We start from the raw sequence: 18025 nt of genomic DNA, 5'->3' as shown, positions 1-18025 counted from the left end.
ACAGGGTTGGATGTGAAGTTAGCTGCAGCACTTGGGTCCTCCTCCCGGCCTCTCCCGGGGCTGTGAATCATGGGCCACGTGTTTGGCCTTTCCCCAGGCCTTGTTTTGTAGTGGCGTTGTGAGCATTGTTCCTGACGGGTCTGCAGAGCTGCCCTTGAAGGCACCTTTGCTCAGTGCCCCACATGGATACGGGTCCAGTGTCGATTTGTGTTGGAGTGCCAGGAAAGATTTTTCACTTCAACTTGCTGTACTTCTTTCTTACACGATGTAAGATCCTGTTGTAATTCACGTTTTGCCTCCATTTCCAGGAAATTCAAGAGAGTACTCCGTTAAAATCTTTTTTTTTTTTAAACACTTTTTAAGTCTATTTTGAGGGAGAGAGTAAGTGGTGTAGGGACAGAGAGAGATGGGAGAGAGAGAGAATCCCAAGCAGGCTCCGCACTGTCAGCGCAGAGTCCAGTACGGGGCTCGAACTCACGAACCGCGAGATCGTGACCTGAGCCGAAATCAAGAGTCGGACGCTTAACCCACTGAGCCACCCGGGCGCCCCAAGAGTATTCAGTTAAAACCTTGAGTTACTCCTGCAGTTACGTGTGCTTCCTTCCCCTCTGAAATCCCAACTGAAGTTTTCAGTATTATTCCCTGTAAAGAAACAGTTTCCTTTTTTAATTTTTGATTTTAATTTCCTGATCTTTTTAACGTGTCTCTAATTTTTAGTTTAGAGATAGAGCAATTTCCAGTTTCTGGTCTTGCAGAATTTGAAATAATCGCTTTTAATTGTTTTATGACCTGACCCTTTTGTACCGGTTACTATAAAACGTGCCAAAAATTATTTTCTACGTTGTCGTTTTGGCTGATTTTTTTCTATCGCAGTGAATTCTGGACCAGAGCCAGCGTGCTAGTAAGGTCGCGCTACCTGGGAATCAGTCCTGTCTCTGGTCTGGTTCTGTCCCCTCGGAACCACGTGCAGCCGCGGGCCAGTGGTAGAGACCAACTGCTTTTGTTTGTAGGAACTCCCAGGAGGCTACGGCCGTGTGAAGCCCGATATTGTCACCTACGGTGCCGGAGTGAGGGGATCCGGTGTGAAGGGGGGCTGCCGAGCCCTGTCGGGGACCAGCGTGGCCTCTCCGGTGGTCGCCGGGGCGGTCACCTTATTGGTGAGGTGAGTGGCGCGCAGCGGAGAGCACGTGATACTGGCAGACCACGAGCGGAGTCGCGCTCGTCACCAGCTTGGGTTTGAGGGTCGGGAGCACCCCGCGAACCTTGCTGCGCCTCTCTGTCCCCATGTCCACCCTGCTCCGTGTAGGGGACTCGTGGCAGAGGTGACAGGCGTGTGAAGTGTGGTCGTGAGGCAGTGTGTGAGGGCACAGTGCCTGCTACCGCGTTTGTGTCTGTTTTTGTTCTGGCTTGTTTCTGTTTATTATTTTTGAGAGCGCAAGCAGGGGAGGGGCAGAGAAAGGGAGGGAAGGAGAATCCACGCGGGCTCCACGCAGTCAGTGCGCAGAGCCTGATGTGGGGCTCGAACCCGTGAAGACTTGAGATCGTGACCTGAGCTGAAATCAAGAGCTGGATGCTTAACCGACTAAGCTACCCAGGCGCCCCTGTTCTGGTTCGTTTTGTTAAAGACTTGTGTTTTAAGAGTGGTTTTAGGTTCACAGCACTATGGAGGGAGATCTGGGATTCCCCACGTACCCTGGGCTTCCTTTTATTTTGTTTGTAACGGACTGAATTTGTGCCACAGTTGCAGTTGTTATATCAGAACGAGTGTATATCAGGCAGGGGACAAACACATACTTTCCTGCCATATTCATCGTTTCCTTGAGGATCACTTCTTAACGTCCTCTGTTAGCCAAGGAGCTGGCTCATCAGGTGGTGGGACTGACAGTTTATGTAATTTATTTATTCTCTGTCTCATTGAATCCCTCATCGCTGGATTAGAGATTAGTGTTTGTTCCTTGATTTTGCACATATTGAAATTGGAAGACTTTCTTAAAGACCGTTGACCAGAATTGACACTCACGTGCTTTCACTTAGGTGGGCTGTGTTCCTTGTTCTCAAAGCTACAAAGAGATGTCTTTGGAGCTAGAATATATTTTGTATTTTCCCCTCAGATCACTCTCTACTTAGATGAGGCTTTAGCCGAGCTATTGTATCGTGGTAATGGGAAACTGTGTATTTGAAAGTTACTATATTCTGTGTTTAAAATTAAAGTAAAACAAGGAAATGGTAGTAAACGTTTTTATGTTTAAAATTCTCTTTAAAAAGTTACTGTTGAGTTTAGCTTCTAATGCCTGGGATTTTTTTGTGTTTTAATTAGTCCTCTTTGATAAAGGTAGATTTCCAACTCCGTTCTCCTTTTCCCATCCTCTCCTTAGGGGTCAGGGCCAGATTCCTGAAAACGCTGACCCTGGCCAGAGTGGTCTCTGGGGAATAACCATACGCGTGCCAGAAACCCTCTTTTTTTCCCAGCTGTTTCCTTCACCCTCGTTGCATGCAGAAAGGAGGAGGGGAAGGCAGGTGGACTGTGGGTACCAGGTGCGCTCGGGCTTGCACGCTCAGCGGAGGGGAGCATGTCTCTAGGGCTCCTCGTGGCCACCCTGGTGCTTATGGGAACAGAGACCCTGGCTCCGTCCCCGCCAGCTGTGACTGCGGCCGGGGCTGAGGTCTCGGCCGCACTGCTGACCCCGGCACACCCCTCCCCGTGAGGCAGGCGGGGAGGTGGGGGACGAGGCTTCCGTTTCTAGCAGCTTCTCTAAAGACAGCTGCTTCCGGCATCAGGGACGCCTTTTGCTTTCCTTCTGCCCCTGCGGCAGATAAAAGTGCCACTTGTGGGAGCTCAGAAACGTGCCTGGGGCATGTCAGCTCGCCTCCAGCCGCGCAGCGCTCCTGAGGAAGCAGGACCTGGCTGTTGGTCTGGCCTGTTCCCGCTGGGGTGGGGGCTTGTGACGGCTCCTGAACTTCTAGCAGCCCTTTGTTCTCTCATTGAGGGTCCACCCTGGGCACCTGGGGGGCTCGGTCGGTTAAGCGTCCGACTTCGGCTCAGGTCACGATCTCACGGTTCATGGGTTCCATGGGTTCGAGCCCTGTGTCAGGCTCTGGGCTGACAGCTCAGGGCCCGGAGCCTGCTTCAGACTCTTTGTCTCCCTCTCTCTGCCCCTCTCCTGCTTGCGCTCTGTCTCAAAAATAAATAAACCTGAAAAAGAAAAAGAGTCCATCCCATCTCACCTCCTCTTTCTCTGCTCACCTCAGATTTTCCATCCAGGGCTATCAAATTCCGCCCACACTTCCAAGACCGGCCACCATCGTAGAAAGATATTCACAAACTGAGGAAAGTCTGTTTTCCTTTGTACTTGGGAGTTAAAATTTACTTGTACGTATGACACACGGACATACAAAAATGAGCGTGTTCATGTCCTGATCGTTGATGCTCGTGTGTTACTAAGTTCCTGGCCAGGTAGAGCCGTGCGTTCTTTTGTCCAGGTGCGTTCTGATGACGCAGGGCTCAGGCCGGCCTCAGGTGTGGCTGGTTTTGTCGGGCCTCGTCCACCTGTCGTGTCTCGCACACAGGCCTCCAGAGCAACAAAGGTGGGCCGAGGCCGTTGGCCTCCTCAGGTGCTGGACCCCGGCCGCGTGCTGCAGACTGCTCTCGGGGACCCGTCCGTTTTCCTTTCCTTCTGCCACCAGGGGATGCCCCAGCTCGTCTCCTTCCTTTTACCAGCAGGCCTCCCTTCCCCGGGGGAGCCGGTAACTCTTACCTGTTCTTGCCTCCTGTAACGACACCCTCTGAGGTCTGTTCAGTTGAGTCATGGGGAACATACGTGTCCCTGATAAGTTTAGGATAAAGCCGTGTGGGAGGCTAAGAAGTAGTCAGTCCTGAGACAGGTGCAGAAACGAGCACGTGTTCTCCGTCTCATCCTGCCCGAGCTTTCCCACAGAAGCTCCCATTGTAGGCAGCACAAGATCCGAGGCCACGTGTGTGCATGAACACACATTAGGGGTAGTCGCATGTCCCTCCTCCTCCTGAGCGAGTGTGAGCAAACACGTGATCTTCCCTCCAGCACAGTCCAGAAGCGAGAGCTCGTGAACCCGGCCAGCATGAAGCAGGCCCTCATCGCGTCTGCCCGGAGGCTTCCAGGTGTCAATATGTTCGAGCAAGGCCATGGCAAGCTGGATCTGCTCAGAGCCTATCAGATTCTCAACAGCTACAAACCGCAGGCAAGGTCGGTGTGCCTCCTTTAGTTAGGCCTTTCCTCTTCCCTGGGCTCTGCGGGTGCTTCTCCCTCCGCACAGGATATCAGCCTCAGACCGGGAACCGATCACTGGTCACATGACATGGGACCCTCGGGTGGCGGGGGGGGGGGGGGGGGGGGGGGGGGGGAGGGGCTTCACGCTGCTGCTTCCGCAAGGGGGCTGCCCGGCCGCGCTTGGACCGCCTTCCACGTCCTCACGTTCTGTTACTGATAACGCAGATGGTTTAAAGTACTGATTTGCCAACTTCTTTTTGTTTTATTTTTTTTATATTTTTTAATGTTTATTTTATTTTTAAGAGAGAGCCCGAGTGGGGGAAGGGCAGAGAGAGAGAGGGAGACAGAATGTGAAGCAGGCTCCAGGCTCCGAGCTGTCAGCGTGGAGCCCAGCTCGGGGCTAGAACCCACAAACCACGACATCATGGGCTGAGCCGAAGTCAGATGCTTAACCGACTGAGCCACCCCGGCGCCCCTCTTCTTTTTACTTCTAAAGCGTTCTTTTGAAATAATCTTAGGTTTGCAGAAATTTGTGAAACTGGTAAAGCGTTTGCCACGTACCCTTTACCTGGCCCCCCCCGACGCCAGCACCTTCGCTGACGGTACTTTGCCCGTTAAAGCCCCGAAGAGCCCTGTGCTGTGAGGGACCCACGGACTTGGCCCCCGGGCGACCGGGCCCCGGTGCTCCATGTCCGTTCGGCCAGCGTCCAGGCCTGTGCTCGTTGCCCGGCCTCCTCCAGCCGTGGCTCTCTGTCCTTTGCTGTCACTCGTGACTGACGCCTTGGGGAGCACTGGTTACTCCTTTGTAGGCAGCCTGCCTCTCGATGGAAGTTTGTCTGATGCTTTCTCACGATTAGTTTGAGGTTACGTGTTTTTGGTCAGAGTTGTTTTTTGCTTTTAATTTTGAAATCTTCTTTTGAAGCTGTTAGATGCACAGCACAGTTTCACAAATAGTGCGCGAGGAATGCATCTGACGTGACGTGGTGCAGGCCTCAAAGCCTGGAGATGAATGTTGCCCTGAGACCATTAACTGATCTCCAGACTGTGCTCAGGTTTCCCCCACTGTGCACCGCGGTCCTGTTCCGGGTGCAGGATCGGCCACTGTCCCGCGGTGCGTCTGGCGGGCCCGTCTCCCCGGTCTCCCGTGGGGATGCTTCCTCGGTTCCCGTTCCTGTCATCGCCGGTGGTGTCCGTTGGCATCATGGGGTGGAGGCGGTCGCCAGGGTGGGGGCGGGGGGTGATGTCCAGGAGATCGGCTGCGGGGAGGGGACAGGAGGACTGCGAGCGCTGCGCAGCACAGGTGTGAGCGTGCGTCTGCCCGCGGGGAGCTCTTGAAGCGGAGCGGCCCGGTGGAGGAGCCTGTGCCCCACGGGACGCGCCCGCTCCGGTGCCCCTGTGTTCAGCCCTGGGGGGGGGAGCGGCTGAGGGTCCGTCAGCCGTGCTCCTGCGGCACGTGAGCAGCGAGGGCCGGTGGCCCCGTTGGTGACCCCTGCCAGGCTTCTCTGCTGGGTCACCGCCTGTGCCTCTGTGACCGCTGAGTGTCTGTGCGGACGCGCTTTGAGATGATCTCGTTCCTAACGTCCTTCGACTCACGCGTTCTCGCATCCGTGGCTGGTTCTCGCCTGTAGCGGTCTTGCTGTAGAGACCGCCTCGTGGTGATTTCTGTTTTTCTCATTCCTTCCATGTTTGTCCGTCGGAATTCTCCTCTGAAGAAAAGCTGTCCCTTTTCTCTCCTTTACTTACTTACTTACTCAGTTATTTATATCCGTGTGGGCCCTTGGATATTTAGTTTACTCTCTGGATTATGGTGTGTTAGTCATTGTTGATCTTGCTGCTCAGATGTCCCGGATTTGGCTCCCGGAGGCCCCTTGTAGCTGGCTGCTGTGCCCTTGCAGCGTGTCTCCCTCGTTTGAGCGCTTTGTCACTTTTTGGCAGCACGGGATGGTCACACGCTTCCAGCCCCAAGGCTTGGTGTTCGTTCTCGCTCCGCGCGGCCCTGGCCGTTCGATGGGAGGGCGCGCTCGGAAGCAGGGCCCGGCAGCGGTGCGTTCCCGGCCCCTGTGGCCGTGGTGGCTCCTAGGCCCTTTCAGCGCACGGCCGTCCGCACGCCGTCTGCGTCTGTCCACGGTTCTCGTCCCAGGCTTCCCTCCCCCTACGTGGAATGGCTTTCTCCGCCACGTCACCCACAGAAAGTTTACCTATTTGCCCAGTCCTCGGAATCCATCCCGGGTAGTTTGAGAATTGCTGCCCCCTCCCTGTGTGAAAGGCAGATGTCCTGACTCGAGTGCAGGACTTGTGTCTAGTCCTCACCTGTGGCTTCCCAGCTTATGGTCCTGCTGTGCCCCAGGGTTCCTTGGGATCCTTCCTTCCGCCCGTCAGTGGCGCTTTGCTGTTCAGTTTTAATACAGTTGAGTTCATTAGTTTGTGTTTCTTTGTGGGAACCGCCCCCCCCCCCGCCCCCCTGCCCCTCGTGGTTGATTTCAGCGAGTTGTGTGTCAGGACGCGAGACCTCACCCTGGCTCTGCCGGCAGAGGTGTGCACGAAGGGCCCCGCCCACCCCTTCTGCCCCTGCTCCCACCCCCCAGTCTCTCCACCCTGACTGTGGGTGACAGTCTCGTTAGTTTTGGGGTTTGTCCCTCTTGTATTTCGTTTTGCACAAATGAGCAGATACACATTTATGTTCCTACATCCCTTTTCTTACATTAATAAGAGCATCACTGCAAGTGCTTTTTTTTGGTTTTGTTTCTTTTTTTTTTTTGCACTTTACTGTTTTCACTTCACAGTACTTGGAAATCAGTCCGTGTCAGTCCATCTTTCTTCTTTTTACAGCTGCGGATCACAGATGGTACGTGTGCTTATGTGGGTATTTACATTACTTCGGCTATTTTGTAATCATAAGCTGTTGCGATGGATGTTATTGTGCCGGTGTGATTAGTTTCATTGGAGGTGTGTCTTCAGGAAAGTTCCTGGAGGTGGGATCGCTGGGTCCCAGTTGAAAGCGTGGGTGGCTTTGTGAGGTCCTGTCCTGCTCCCCGTAGGAGGGTTGTGCCCCAGCCCCACGGGAGCGCACATACGTGACCCAGAGCCCAGCCACAGGATGTCCTGTCGCGCTCTCCTTCCGGCCAGTCGGGGGGCGCAGAGGGGCTCACGGCCGCTTTCACGTGTGTACCTCCCATTCTGAGTGAGGGGGACGCTGCGTTCACGGTGAGGGGCCACATTCACACCTTTCTTGTCAGTTGTCTGCTCATTTCTTTTTCCCGTTTTTCTCTGGGGTTTTTTTCCCTCCGTTTCTAAGAGTTCTTCACAACTAGAGTTACCGACTCTTTGTCAGTGCTGGACTGCGGTCGTCCTCTCCGTGTGTCGTTGCCTTTCTACTTGCGTGCAGTGTTTGTTGCTGTTCAGTGTGTTTTTCCAGTCGCCACGTCGGTCAGGCTCTCGTTATTGGAGCCACAGAAAGCTTCTCTCTGCACTAACGTATGAGGATGCCACCCACGCCTTCTCCTCCTGTGTGTTTGCTTTCCTTTGTGTGCTGGAGACTCTCGGGTGCGTGTGCAGTTTATTCTTTTTTTTTTTTTTTTTAATATATGAAATTTATTGACAAATTGGTTTCCATACAACACCCAGTGCTCATCCCAAAAGGTGCCCTCCTCAATACCCATCACCCACCCTCCCCTCCCTCCCACCCCCCATCAGCCCCCAGTTTGTTCTCAGTTTTTAAGAGTCTCTTATGCTTTGGCTCTCTCCTACTCTAACCTCTCTCTTTTTTTTCCTTCCCCTCCCCCATGGGTTTCTGTTAAGTTTCTCAGGATCCACATAAGAGTGAACACATATGGTATCTGTCTTTCTCTGTGTGACTTACTTCACTTAGCATCACACTCTCCAGTTCCATCCACGTTGCTACAAAAGGCCATATTTCATTTTTTCTCATTCGTGTGCAGTTTATTCTTGTGCGTGGTGTGAAATACGGATCTAACTTGATCTTTTGCCACGTGGCCACCCGTTTGTGAGCTCTGTTAAAAAGTTCGTCTTTGCCCCAGTGATTTGCGAGGCCGTCAGTTGAGACCCCGGGTCCAAGGTGTTCACCAGGTGGTCACGTGCTCGTTGTCTGGCCGGCCACGGCCTCTAGAGTTCTAGAAGGGTGGAAGGAAAGAGGTGTTCCCCGCTCATCCGGCTGCGCACGAGCAGTGTGGGCAGCCCAGCCCGGTGGCCTCTTGGCCCAGGGAGCGTTGCAAAGCCAGTTCCCTGGTGCCAGCCCTCAGGTGCCTGTGCCGACGCGCCCGCGAGGCTGTAGCGCTTCCTCGGCCCTTTGGTGACGCGCCCTGCTCTGACGTTGTGTTCTTTGTTTCAGTCTGAGCCCCAGCTACATAGATCTGACTGAGTGTCCCTACATGTGGCCGTACTGCTCCCAGCCCATCTACTATGGAGGGATGCCGACCATCGTCAACGTCACCATCCTCAACGGCATGGGCGTCACGGGAAGAATTGTAGACAAGGTGACGCTGCTCTCTCGCTTGTGGTGAACTTTGACATGGCCCAGCCTTTGTGCCTTGTCCCTTTCTCCTGACGTTAGAGGACAGGTTCTCTGCGCCCATCCAGGCTGCCAGGGTGTTGGGCGCAGTGGTTTGTTTTCTCCTGAGTCCTTTACAGATAAGCTCGGGATAAGGTAATGGAAGCAGTCTGCTACTTTGTGACTTTGGCCTCTTGAATTTGGCTCCTGAATAGACTAACTGCACTTGATTGTTCATTTTAATTTCTCACCCGTAATTAGCGCCCCCCCCCCCCGTAATTACCGTATTCTTGAGTGAGCGTGAGTGGGCCCCCGAGTTGAAAAGGTGTGTTCCTTTCTTGAATTTTGTTCTATAATGTGTCATACTTGTTGCATAAACATTATCATAACAGTAAAGGACGGGAAAAGAGAACACAAAAATCACTCCCAGCCCCAGCACACGAGCATAGCCACTGTTTGTAAAACACTCTTTTCCAGGGGCGCCTGGGTGGCGCAGTCGGTTAAGCGTCCGACTTCAGCCAGGTCACGATCTCACGGTCCGTGAGTTCGAGCCCCGCGTCGGGCTCTGGGCTGATGGCTCAGAGCCTGGAGCCTGTTTCCGATTCTGTGTCTCCCTCTCTCTCTGCCCCTCCCCCGTTCATGCTCTGTCTCTCTCTGTCCCAAAAATAAATAAACGTTGAAAAAAAAAAAAAACATTCTTTTCCAGCCCTTACCTGAAGGACGTGTTTTTGTTCTCTGTGCAGCAGATAGAACTTAAGCGCCCCCCCCCCCCGTTTTTTCAGCTCTCATTATATTGTAAACATTGTTAAATGTAACTTATGCACAGCCCCAAGGTACCTGGCTAACAGCTGTGTAGTATTACATAGAATTATTCAGTCATAATTTACTTACTACGTTTTTAACGGAAAACGCTTTTATTGTAGCCTTCAGGGAGCAATCTGTTCTTCTTTTTCAAGGTAATCATGATTAGCTTACTAAAATGGGCATTTACAATGCAGCTTTATATAATCTGAACGTTAAAGGTTGAACGAAATTGGTTTAGTTGTCGTTATAAGACAAAACAGTCTAGCACAAGTCAGGGAAATCCATTCATACTTGGGTCCTTGTCGTCAGCATTGTTCCAGTATTTCCATTGAGCAAACTCTGATCTAATTTAGTAAGCCTTTCTTCCCATGTGATTTGGTACAGAGTTGTCAGGGGCACCTGGGTGACTCATTTGGTTAAGCGTCTGACCTAGGCTCGGGTCAGGATCTCGCTGTTCGTGAGTTCGAGCCCCACATCAGGCTCTGTGCTGACAGCTCGGAGCCTGGAGCCTGCTTCAGATTCTCTCCCCCTGCCCCGCTCATGCTCTCTCTCTCTCTCTCTTTCTCAAAAATAAATAAACATTAAAAAAAAATTTATGAGGGGTGCCTGGGTGGCTTAGTCGGTAAAGCACCTGACTCTTGATTTCAGCTCTGGTCATGATCTGACAGTAACAGGGTTACATGCTGACAGTGCAGAGCCTGCTTAGGATTCTCTGTCTCTCTCTGTCTCTCTGTCTCTCTCTCTCTCTCTCTGCCCTTCCCCTGCTCACTCACTCTCTCTCAAAATGAATAAATAAACTTAAAAAAAAAAACTTAAGAAACCAGGTCGTCAGATCTCAGAAACCTACCATTTCCTTATCGTTCTTCTTCACAGTATGAATTCTTATTTATTTATTTGAGAGAGAGAGAGAGAGAGAGAGAGAGTTGGGGAGAGTGGCAAAGGGAGAGAGAATCCCAAGCAGACTCCACACTTAGCGCAAAGATTGATGCGGGGCTCGATCCCGTGACCGGAGGAACCTCAGGTCACGATCACAGACGAAACCAAGAGTCAGACACTCAACTGACTGAGCCACTGAAGTGCCCCACTTAATATGAATTCTTTTTTGTTTGTTTGTTTATTTATTTTGAGAGAGAAAGAGAGTGCCAGCGGGGGGGGGGGGGGGAGGGGGACAGAGAGAGACAGACATGGGGCTCGAACCCTCGAACTGTGAGATCCTGACTTGAGCCGAAATCAAAAGTCGACGCTTAACTGACTGAACCCCCCAAGCACCCCCACAGTATGAGTTCTTGATGTTAAATTTGTCCGCCAGCGCGGAGGCAGCAGCTGTGGCCGGTTAGCGTCGCGTTAGCCCCATGGCTGTGCTGTAAGTGGCCTGCATCTGTCTGTGATTTGCTTACGGGTTCCCCCTGCTCCGACAGTTAGGGGGTTCCAGCTATAAACATTCCACCGAATATCTCTGCTTCTATGGTTTCCTTTTCTTCTGAATTGTTTTCTTAACGTAAACTACCTGGATGGGAATTCGAGTCAGAGGGTTTGGACGTTATCGCAGCCCTCTGTTGGTACATGCTGCGAATTCTTTCCAGAGTTACATCTGCTAAGACTGCTGCGGGCAGTGCTGCCAGCGGCCTCCAGAGGGCGCCGGCTCCACTGCCCGCACGGGGTGGTGCAGCCCTTTTTTTTCTTTTTAATTCCATGAGGTTTTTAAAAATCGAGATAGAATTCACATACTACAAGGTGCACTCTTTTAAATCCAGTGATTCAGTTAGTTTCCAGTATATTTGCAAGTAGTAATTGCAGCCATTGCTGTTCCATAATTCCAGAACATTCTCATCATCCCAAAAGGAAACCCTTGTTAGCAGTCGTTCCCTACTCTCCCTCCTCCCAGCCCCAGGCACCTCCCAACACGCTTCCTGTCTCTCCGCATTTAGCGGTGGAGGACGGTCCATGTACACGGGGGCCCGGGCGTCTGGCCTTTCTCGCGGCCCGTGGCGTCTTTACGGTTTGTCCCCTGGTAGCGCATAGCAGTGCTTCCGTCCTTTGTAAAGCTGGACGATGCTCCCCCACGTGGATGGACCACGTTTGCTTAGTCACCCATTGGACCTTTTTGGTTTGTTTCTAGATCGTTCATTTTTTTAACTTAAAAACTAAGGGTGGCTCAGTCGGTTAAGTGTCCGACTTCAGCTCAGGTCACCTCAGATCTCACTGTTCGTGGGTTCGAGCCCCGTGTCGGGCTCTGTGCTTGGAGCCTGCTTCGGATTCTCTGTCTCCCTCTTTCTCTGCTCCTCCCCTGCTCTCTCGGTCGCACTGTCTAAAAAGTAAATACGATAAAAAACCTTTAAAAAAAAAAAAACTAGAGAGGATCAAATGGGTATCTTGCTGAACGTGCATTTCAGTTATCTGGGAGTTCACTCTCTCCAGGTTTGCCCGCTGCCTGTATCACCTCTTGTGTGAGTTGACTCTTCATTCCTGCGGCCGGTGTTTCCTGCTGGAATTTAGGTTTTCTCAGGCAGTGTGAACAATGTCTTTCTGTCCTAGAGAAATTAGCCATGGATGTGTTTTATGCAACAGTTTCTCCCAGATTACTGTCTTTTTCTTTTTTTCTTAAATTTCTTAAAGTTTTTTTTTTAACGTTTATTCATTTTTTGATAGAGACAGAGCGTGGGGGGGAGGGGCAGAGAGAGAGGGAGACACAGAATCCGAAACAGGCTCCAGCCTCTGAACTGACCGCACAGAGCCCGACGCGGGGCTCGAACTCACGGACCGTGAGATCATGAGCTGAGCCGGAGTTGGACGCTTAACCGATTGAGCCACCCAGGCGCCCCCCCTCCCCCCCCCGTCTTTTTTTTAGTACAAGTTGTAGTATTATTTACTTACTTATTTTTGGTTTTGTACAAGTTCCACACTTTGATATGGTTGAGTTTTCATCTTTTGTGATTTTTATTGTTTCAAAAATTAGACACTTCATTTTCCAGAGATCCGATAAAATCTCGATTTTATCTTCTAACGTTCCTTTTATGCTTGTAAAATACTTAGTCCTCTCATCACCGTTGAGTTAATTTGATATATGGCCTAAGACATGGCTAAAAATTAACTTTTCTGTTGGTCGCCAGTGGTTCCAAGAGTGTTTATCACAGATCCCTGTCTTTCTTCCTTGTTTGTGATGCTGTATCCTGCAAATATTTCTTTTTCAGATTTGTTTGTTTGTTTGTTGTAAATATGCTGACTCACTTGGGGACAATATTGCTCTCCGGCTTGCGAGGGAAATGAGTAATTTAGGTTGATTTGAAATACGGGTTCATTTCCTAAGAGGAAATCTGTGTTTCTTCCAGACGTCTCCTCTCGTGCCTCCTTCCTCAAGGTCGGGGGGGACTGAAGGGGCCGAGCCCCCTCTTCCTCTGGGCGTCCCGCAGAGACCTCTCCCTGCCCAGCCGGTAGCTTTGCAGTCTGAGTCTGGACAGTTAGTCCGTGCCGTTGCATTATTTTATTCCTTTAAGTTAACGTTTAATGTGATTCTTGAAGCATATACCGAATCGGAGTCTGTTCTCAAATTGGACGGATTTCATTTATTGACGTTCTTTATCAGATGGAAGTTCTTTGCCAAAGCGTGTGTCCTCCGTTTTTAAGGTTGGGGAAAGAATTCTCTTTAAAACTGGAGGCTGCCCTCTCTCTCAAAATAAATAAACGTCTTAAAGAATACAGAAGTACAAAAAATAAAATTGGAGGCTGCCCCAGATAGTGGTTTCTAGACTTTTCTAGCGGGTGACGTGCCAGACGTCCTGTAGTCTGCTTTGGTTATCGCTTGCCTAGGGTCTGAGGATAAACTCAGCTTTGCACTACGTAATGAAATATTAACGCAGGTAACTCAGGTGAGCGTTTCACGTCAGCCTTTGCCTTTGTCCTCCAGCCTGACTGGCAGCCCTACTTACCACAGAATGGGGACAACATCGAAGTGGCTTTCTCTTACTCCTCGGTGTTATGGCCTTGGTCAGGCTACCTGGCCGTTTCCATCTCTGTCACCAAGAAAGCGGCCTCGTGGGAAGGCATCGCGCAGGGGCACGTCATGGTCACCGTCGCTTCCCCGGCGGAGGTGGAAGTAAGTGTGGGCCGGGGAGGGGCCCGTTCTCCCGACCCCTGCGCCGTCTCCTGCCGGGGTCTTGGGGTGGGGAAGCCCGGTTGGAGGACGTGTTGGGCTCCCGGGCCGTGACCCGTGCTCCCCGGGCCTGTAGAGCCGCCGATAAAACCTACTCGTCAGCGGGCGACGCTGCCTCCCGTTCTGTTGCCGGGCCACGGGAGATTCCACCGTTCTGGGCCACGTTTCGGGTCCACAGTGGTTGCAGAAATGTGCCTTCTCCAGGAGGGGCCGCGTAGTCTAGGAGTTTTTAGGAACAGGGTGCTTAAATTTTACGTCATAAGCTCTTAGACGAAGAATTTTAACGGGACGAGTTTTACGGTTCTTTCTACCTTCGTCAGTAGGAATTCTCGTGTTCGAGGTATTTGCGTGAAATTGGTAGACAGTGATTTTTTAAGCCCCAGAGCCCGAAGGTTTCTTCTGAGCCCAAGGGGCCATTCAGATTTTTGTAAATTTTCGTTCAGTCAAAAAGTGGTGCAGAGCAGACGTCAACCATGAAGCTCCCGATTAAGGTGAAGATCATTCCTGCTCCCGCCCGGAGCAAGAGGGTTCTCTGGGACCAGTACCACAACCTCCGCTACCCGCCCGGCTATTTCCCCAGGGACAACCTTCGGATGAAGAATGACCCTCTGGACTGGTAAGCGGCCGCCACGGCAGGACCGAGGGTCGCCGCCCCCTCAGGGGGCCCGACCTCCGCGCCCCCCAGACGCGCTCAGGGCGCTCCGTGCTCCTCCTTCCGGACCTCTGTCCTGGGCACTGGACCCCGAGCTCGCCCTCCATTGCCGTCTTCCCCTACTTCTGCTGGATCCGTCAGCAGATCCTGTCAGCCCTGCCTCCGCAGTGCCTCCCGGATCCTGCCCTAGGGGCCGCTGCCACCCACACTGCTCCCCACCTGTCACCCCCGTGCAGGCCGCCGTCATTGCCCGCACGGCGTCCCAGCCTCTTGGCCAGTCTCACTGTGCCCCGAGTCCATTCTCTACGCAGCAGCCCTGGTAATCCTGACAGGCAGAAATTGGGGCACAGTCGGCCTAAAACTCTGCGTGGCTGCCTATCCAGACTTCCTCACGTGCCAGACCCCCTGGTCTGTCCTCCACCCTCCAGACCCTGCCCCGTGCAGCCCCTCGGCCTGCCCTCCTGGCCTGCCCCCCTGGCCTGCCCCCTGGGGCATCTGGCTTGGCTGCCGCCGGGCCTGTATGCCAGGCTCACTGCGGCCCTCGTGTGAGTACCGGGGTCTGTGGGGGGAGGAAGGAGCCCCGAAAGCTTGGAGCCGGCCGCTTACAGGTGCGGTGTGCCCTCTGTGAAGACGTTTCTTACTAGAGGCAGGGGGACAGAAGTGGTGAGAAGTTCGTAGGTCGAGGGAAGGCGTCCTGGGGAGGCACACGGGCTCAGCCCTGCGCAGGAGCTGGCTCTGAGGGGCCGGGGCCGGGGGCCAGGCAGAGAGAAGGAGCCCTGGGCCCCTGGCGCCTCTGTGGGGCGGGCGGGGTAGCGGCTTAGGTAGAGGGCACGGTGGGAAAGTGAGTGCGTTCGGGGGGAAGGGACGGGGAGGTGACCGCGTCTGCGAGGCACGGTTCGCATACTCCCCAGCTGGGGCGGCTTGTCCGGAGCCTCTGCGTTCCCGTGCTGCATCTGGGCGGCGGCTCTTGCCACGGATGCCACCGCCAACGTGACGCTTCGGCGTGCTTTACGCACCAGCTCTTGGGCCGTTCCTCCTCCTCGTGGCGTCTCCTTCGAGCGTGTGCCACACACACGACTTCCTGTTATCAGCCGTCTTCCGTGCGAGCCCAGAGGACGCTGGTCTGGAGAGGCCGACTTCTGTGCGGGGGCCGGAGCCCCCCAGGCCTCTGCCGGCCGTGAGCCGCGCTCCTTCAGAGACGCCCGGGTTTCCGAAGCGGCCGCGTGGCTAAGGCTTCGCCGCGAGGGGAGAGGGGTCACCCTCGCGCGCGACTTCCTGTTTTTCAGGAACGGTGACCACATCCACACCAACTTCAGGGACATGTACCAGCACCTGAGGAGCATGGGCTACTTCGTCGAAGTCCTCGGCTCCCCCTTCACGTGCTTCGACGCCAGTCAGTACGGTGAGTGACCGCGAGGTGCCGGCCGCGCGTGGGGAGGTCGGCGAGACGAACCGCGGGGTAGAAGAGGCGGCGAGGGAGCGGGCGCGGGGCCCCCTGGTCCTCGGGGGGCTGCAGCGGGGCTCTGGGGCAGAGTGGCCCTGTTCCCGTCTGGTGGCAGTGGTGGTGACCTTCAGGTAAAACGGGACCTGCCAAACTGGGGACGAGGACGCTTGCACGTCTTTTGTTTATCTGTTTATTTTCATTAAACTGGCGCCGCGTTTTGCTTCTCGAGTGGGTGAAACGTGGCTACGTCAGGGGTCACACGTGACACGGAGGCCAGGGTAGTTCGTGGGTGTCTGTGCCTTTGGACCCCGGTCCCTTCTTGCTCACCCCACCCCCTTCTAGAGTGCCCGCGGGGCCACAGACCGAATATTAGAACCTGACAGCTTGACACGTGGGCACCACCGAAATGCTGTGTTTCTGAAGCAGTGACGCCCGCGGTTCCGAGGCGTGACTCACCACCGGCACCTTGTCCCTCAGGAACCTTGCTCATGGTGGACAGCGAAGAGGAGTACTTCCCCGAGGAGGTGGCCAAACTGAGGAGGGACGTGGACAACGGCCTTTCGCTCATCGTCTTCAGCGATTGGTACAACACGTCCGTCATGAGAAAAGTCAAGTTTTACGATGAAAACACGAGGTACTGAGAGCAGTTGGGATCTGGCTTTTCGGGAGTGAAATTCTTTGCGGCCGGTACAGCAGATGACTGGCCCGCTGGCGGTCCTCCCGGCCGTCGGACGCAGGCTCTGACGCTCGGGCGGCGCGGGCTCCCCTCCCCCAGTGAGACGTTCCCCAGAGAGTCGCTGGCGGAGTAGGTCCGCCCCTCCTTGATGCCGGGGACCGACGGAGCGGAAGGTTCCTCGCCTTCCCTTCTTGACCTTCGATGCTTGACTTTGGCTTTTCTGCTTGCTCTTTTTCATGCTCCCGTCTCTGCTGTGGAATCTATACACGTGTAAATGGGTCGAAGGAACCGTTATTTCAAGGAACCTTCCAGTAGATTAGTTCTTGGTCAAGGATTCCCAGTGTTTTATGCATGTGTCTCCATCACATCTCGAATTTTCTTCCTCAGAGTCTGCGACTTACTCGCATTTCAAACGCTCCTTCCTCCTCTCTTTGCTTTCGCGGACCCTCTCAGGCTCCAGGCCCTATGGCGGTGTGCGTATGGACCTGCCGCGCATCGCGTGTAGTAGATTTATCTGGGGTTTATTCTGCACGCTGGCCGGAGCACGTACGCCGTGTTACCACTCAGAGCAGACAGGAGCTTACAGCTGAAACCTTATTGTCCACGGGCAGGACTCTGCAGGGGGATTCGCTTCGTCCTGAGAACACGGAGCGTCTGGGGGTGTTTTAACCCCTCATGACCCGCACCCCTCGTTTCTTCCGCAGGCAGTGGTGGATGCCAGACACCGGAGGGGCTAATGTCCCTGCTCTGAACGAACTTCTGTCTGTCTGGAACATGGGGTTCAGCGATGGCCTGTATGAAGGGGATTTTACCTTAGCAAACCACGACAGTAAGGTTTTGCGTTTGTTTTTTAATAGGGGCGCATTCTCTCTTGAGATGCCCGAGTGGAGGCTGTGTGTCTTTGACGTCAGGGTTTCAGAGGGAGGGAAGGGTGTGATGGCTAAAGAAGTACGGCCGTGGGGAGAGCCGCTGTCTCTAGGAGCGACTTCTGTATTCTGCAGTAAAGCTGGGCGGTAACACCGCTGTTGTTTCATCCAGACTCTTAAAAAGAATATTTTCTGCAGCATTTGCAACCTTAGCGCCACCTGTCTGCTGCTTTACGTGCTGCGTGTTCCCAGAGGAAGTACCTCCTGGGCCCCCGGAGAATCAAATCCCATTTATGAAATCACTTTGCACGTCCCACTTACGTTTCCCCACGGATGAGCTTTTGGTAACTGGCTTCTAGAACACATCCTGAGCATTATTGTTACTGGCTATGCTCGTCCTGACTGAAAGCTCAGACTTCCAGATGAGCTTTTGGTAACTGGCTTCTAGAACACATCCTGAGCATTATTGTTACTGGCTGTGCTCGTCCTGACTGAAAGCTCAGACTTCTCAAGTCTGTGCAGAAACTGTACGTTAATAGCATTTTTTAACTTGAATTCTGACGTAATTACTTGTTACTTAAGCGTAACCAGGTGTTAGCAGCCTTTGTCTTAAAATTAAAAATAACGTTAGAAAAATGATCATATCTGAAAATTATATCTGAAGAGTGCATCTTAGGTCAGT

At 53.2% G+C, this 18025-nt stretch overlaps 1 protein-coding gene across 2 annotated transcripts in view; it reads left to right on the top strand.

The window, feature by feature from the left end:
- Positions 1-18025, top strand: part of MBTPS1 (membrane bound transcription factor peptidase, site 1) — a 52509-nt gene that overhangs the window by 23797 nt on the left and 10687 nt on the right. For both annotated transcript variants that reach the window (XR_006961920.1, XM_047078839.1), the window contains exons 10-17: positions 1011-1162; positions 4059-4220; positions 8593-8737; positions 13460-13648; positions 14149-14321; positions 15644-15759; positions 16279-16435; positions 17182-17306. Coding sequence is in view for 1 of the 2 variants with exons in the window: in XM_047078839.1 (XP_046934795.1) it covers positions 1011-1162; positions 4059-4220; positions 8593-8737; positions 13460-13648; positions 14149-14321; positions 15644-15759; positions 16279-16435; positions 17182-17306 (1219 nt within the window). In the remaining variant the exon portion in view is untranslated. The remainder of the gene's footprint in view (positions 1-1010; positions 1163-4058; positions 4221-8592; positions 8738-13459; positions 13649-14148; positions 14322-15643; positions 15760-16278; positions 16436-17181; positions 17307-18025) is intronic.

The sequence above is a fragment of the Lynx rufus genome, unplaced genomic scaffold (assembly GCF_022079265.1).
Source record: "Lynx rufus isolate CCGP_SWC_20201006 ecotype Redwood Valley unplaced genomic scaffold, mLynRuf1.p SCAF_16, whole genome shotgun sequence".
NCBI lineage: Eukaryota > Metazoa > Chordata > Mammalia > Carnivora > Felidae > Lynx > Lynx rufus.
The sequence above is the reverse complement of the archived record's forward strand: the minus strand, read 5'-3'. Positions and strand labels throughout refer to the sequence as shown.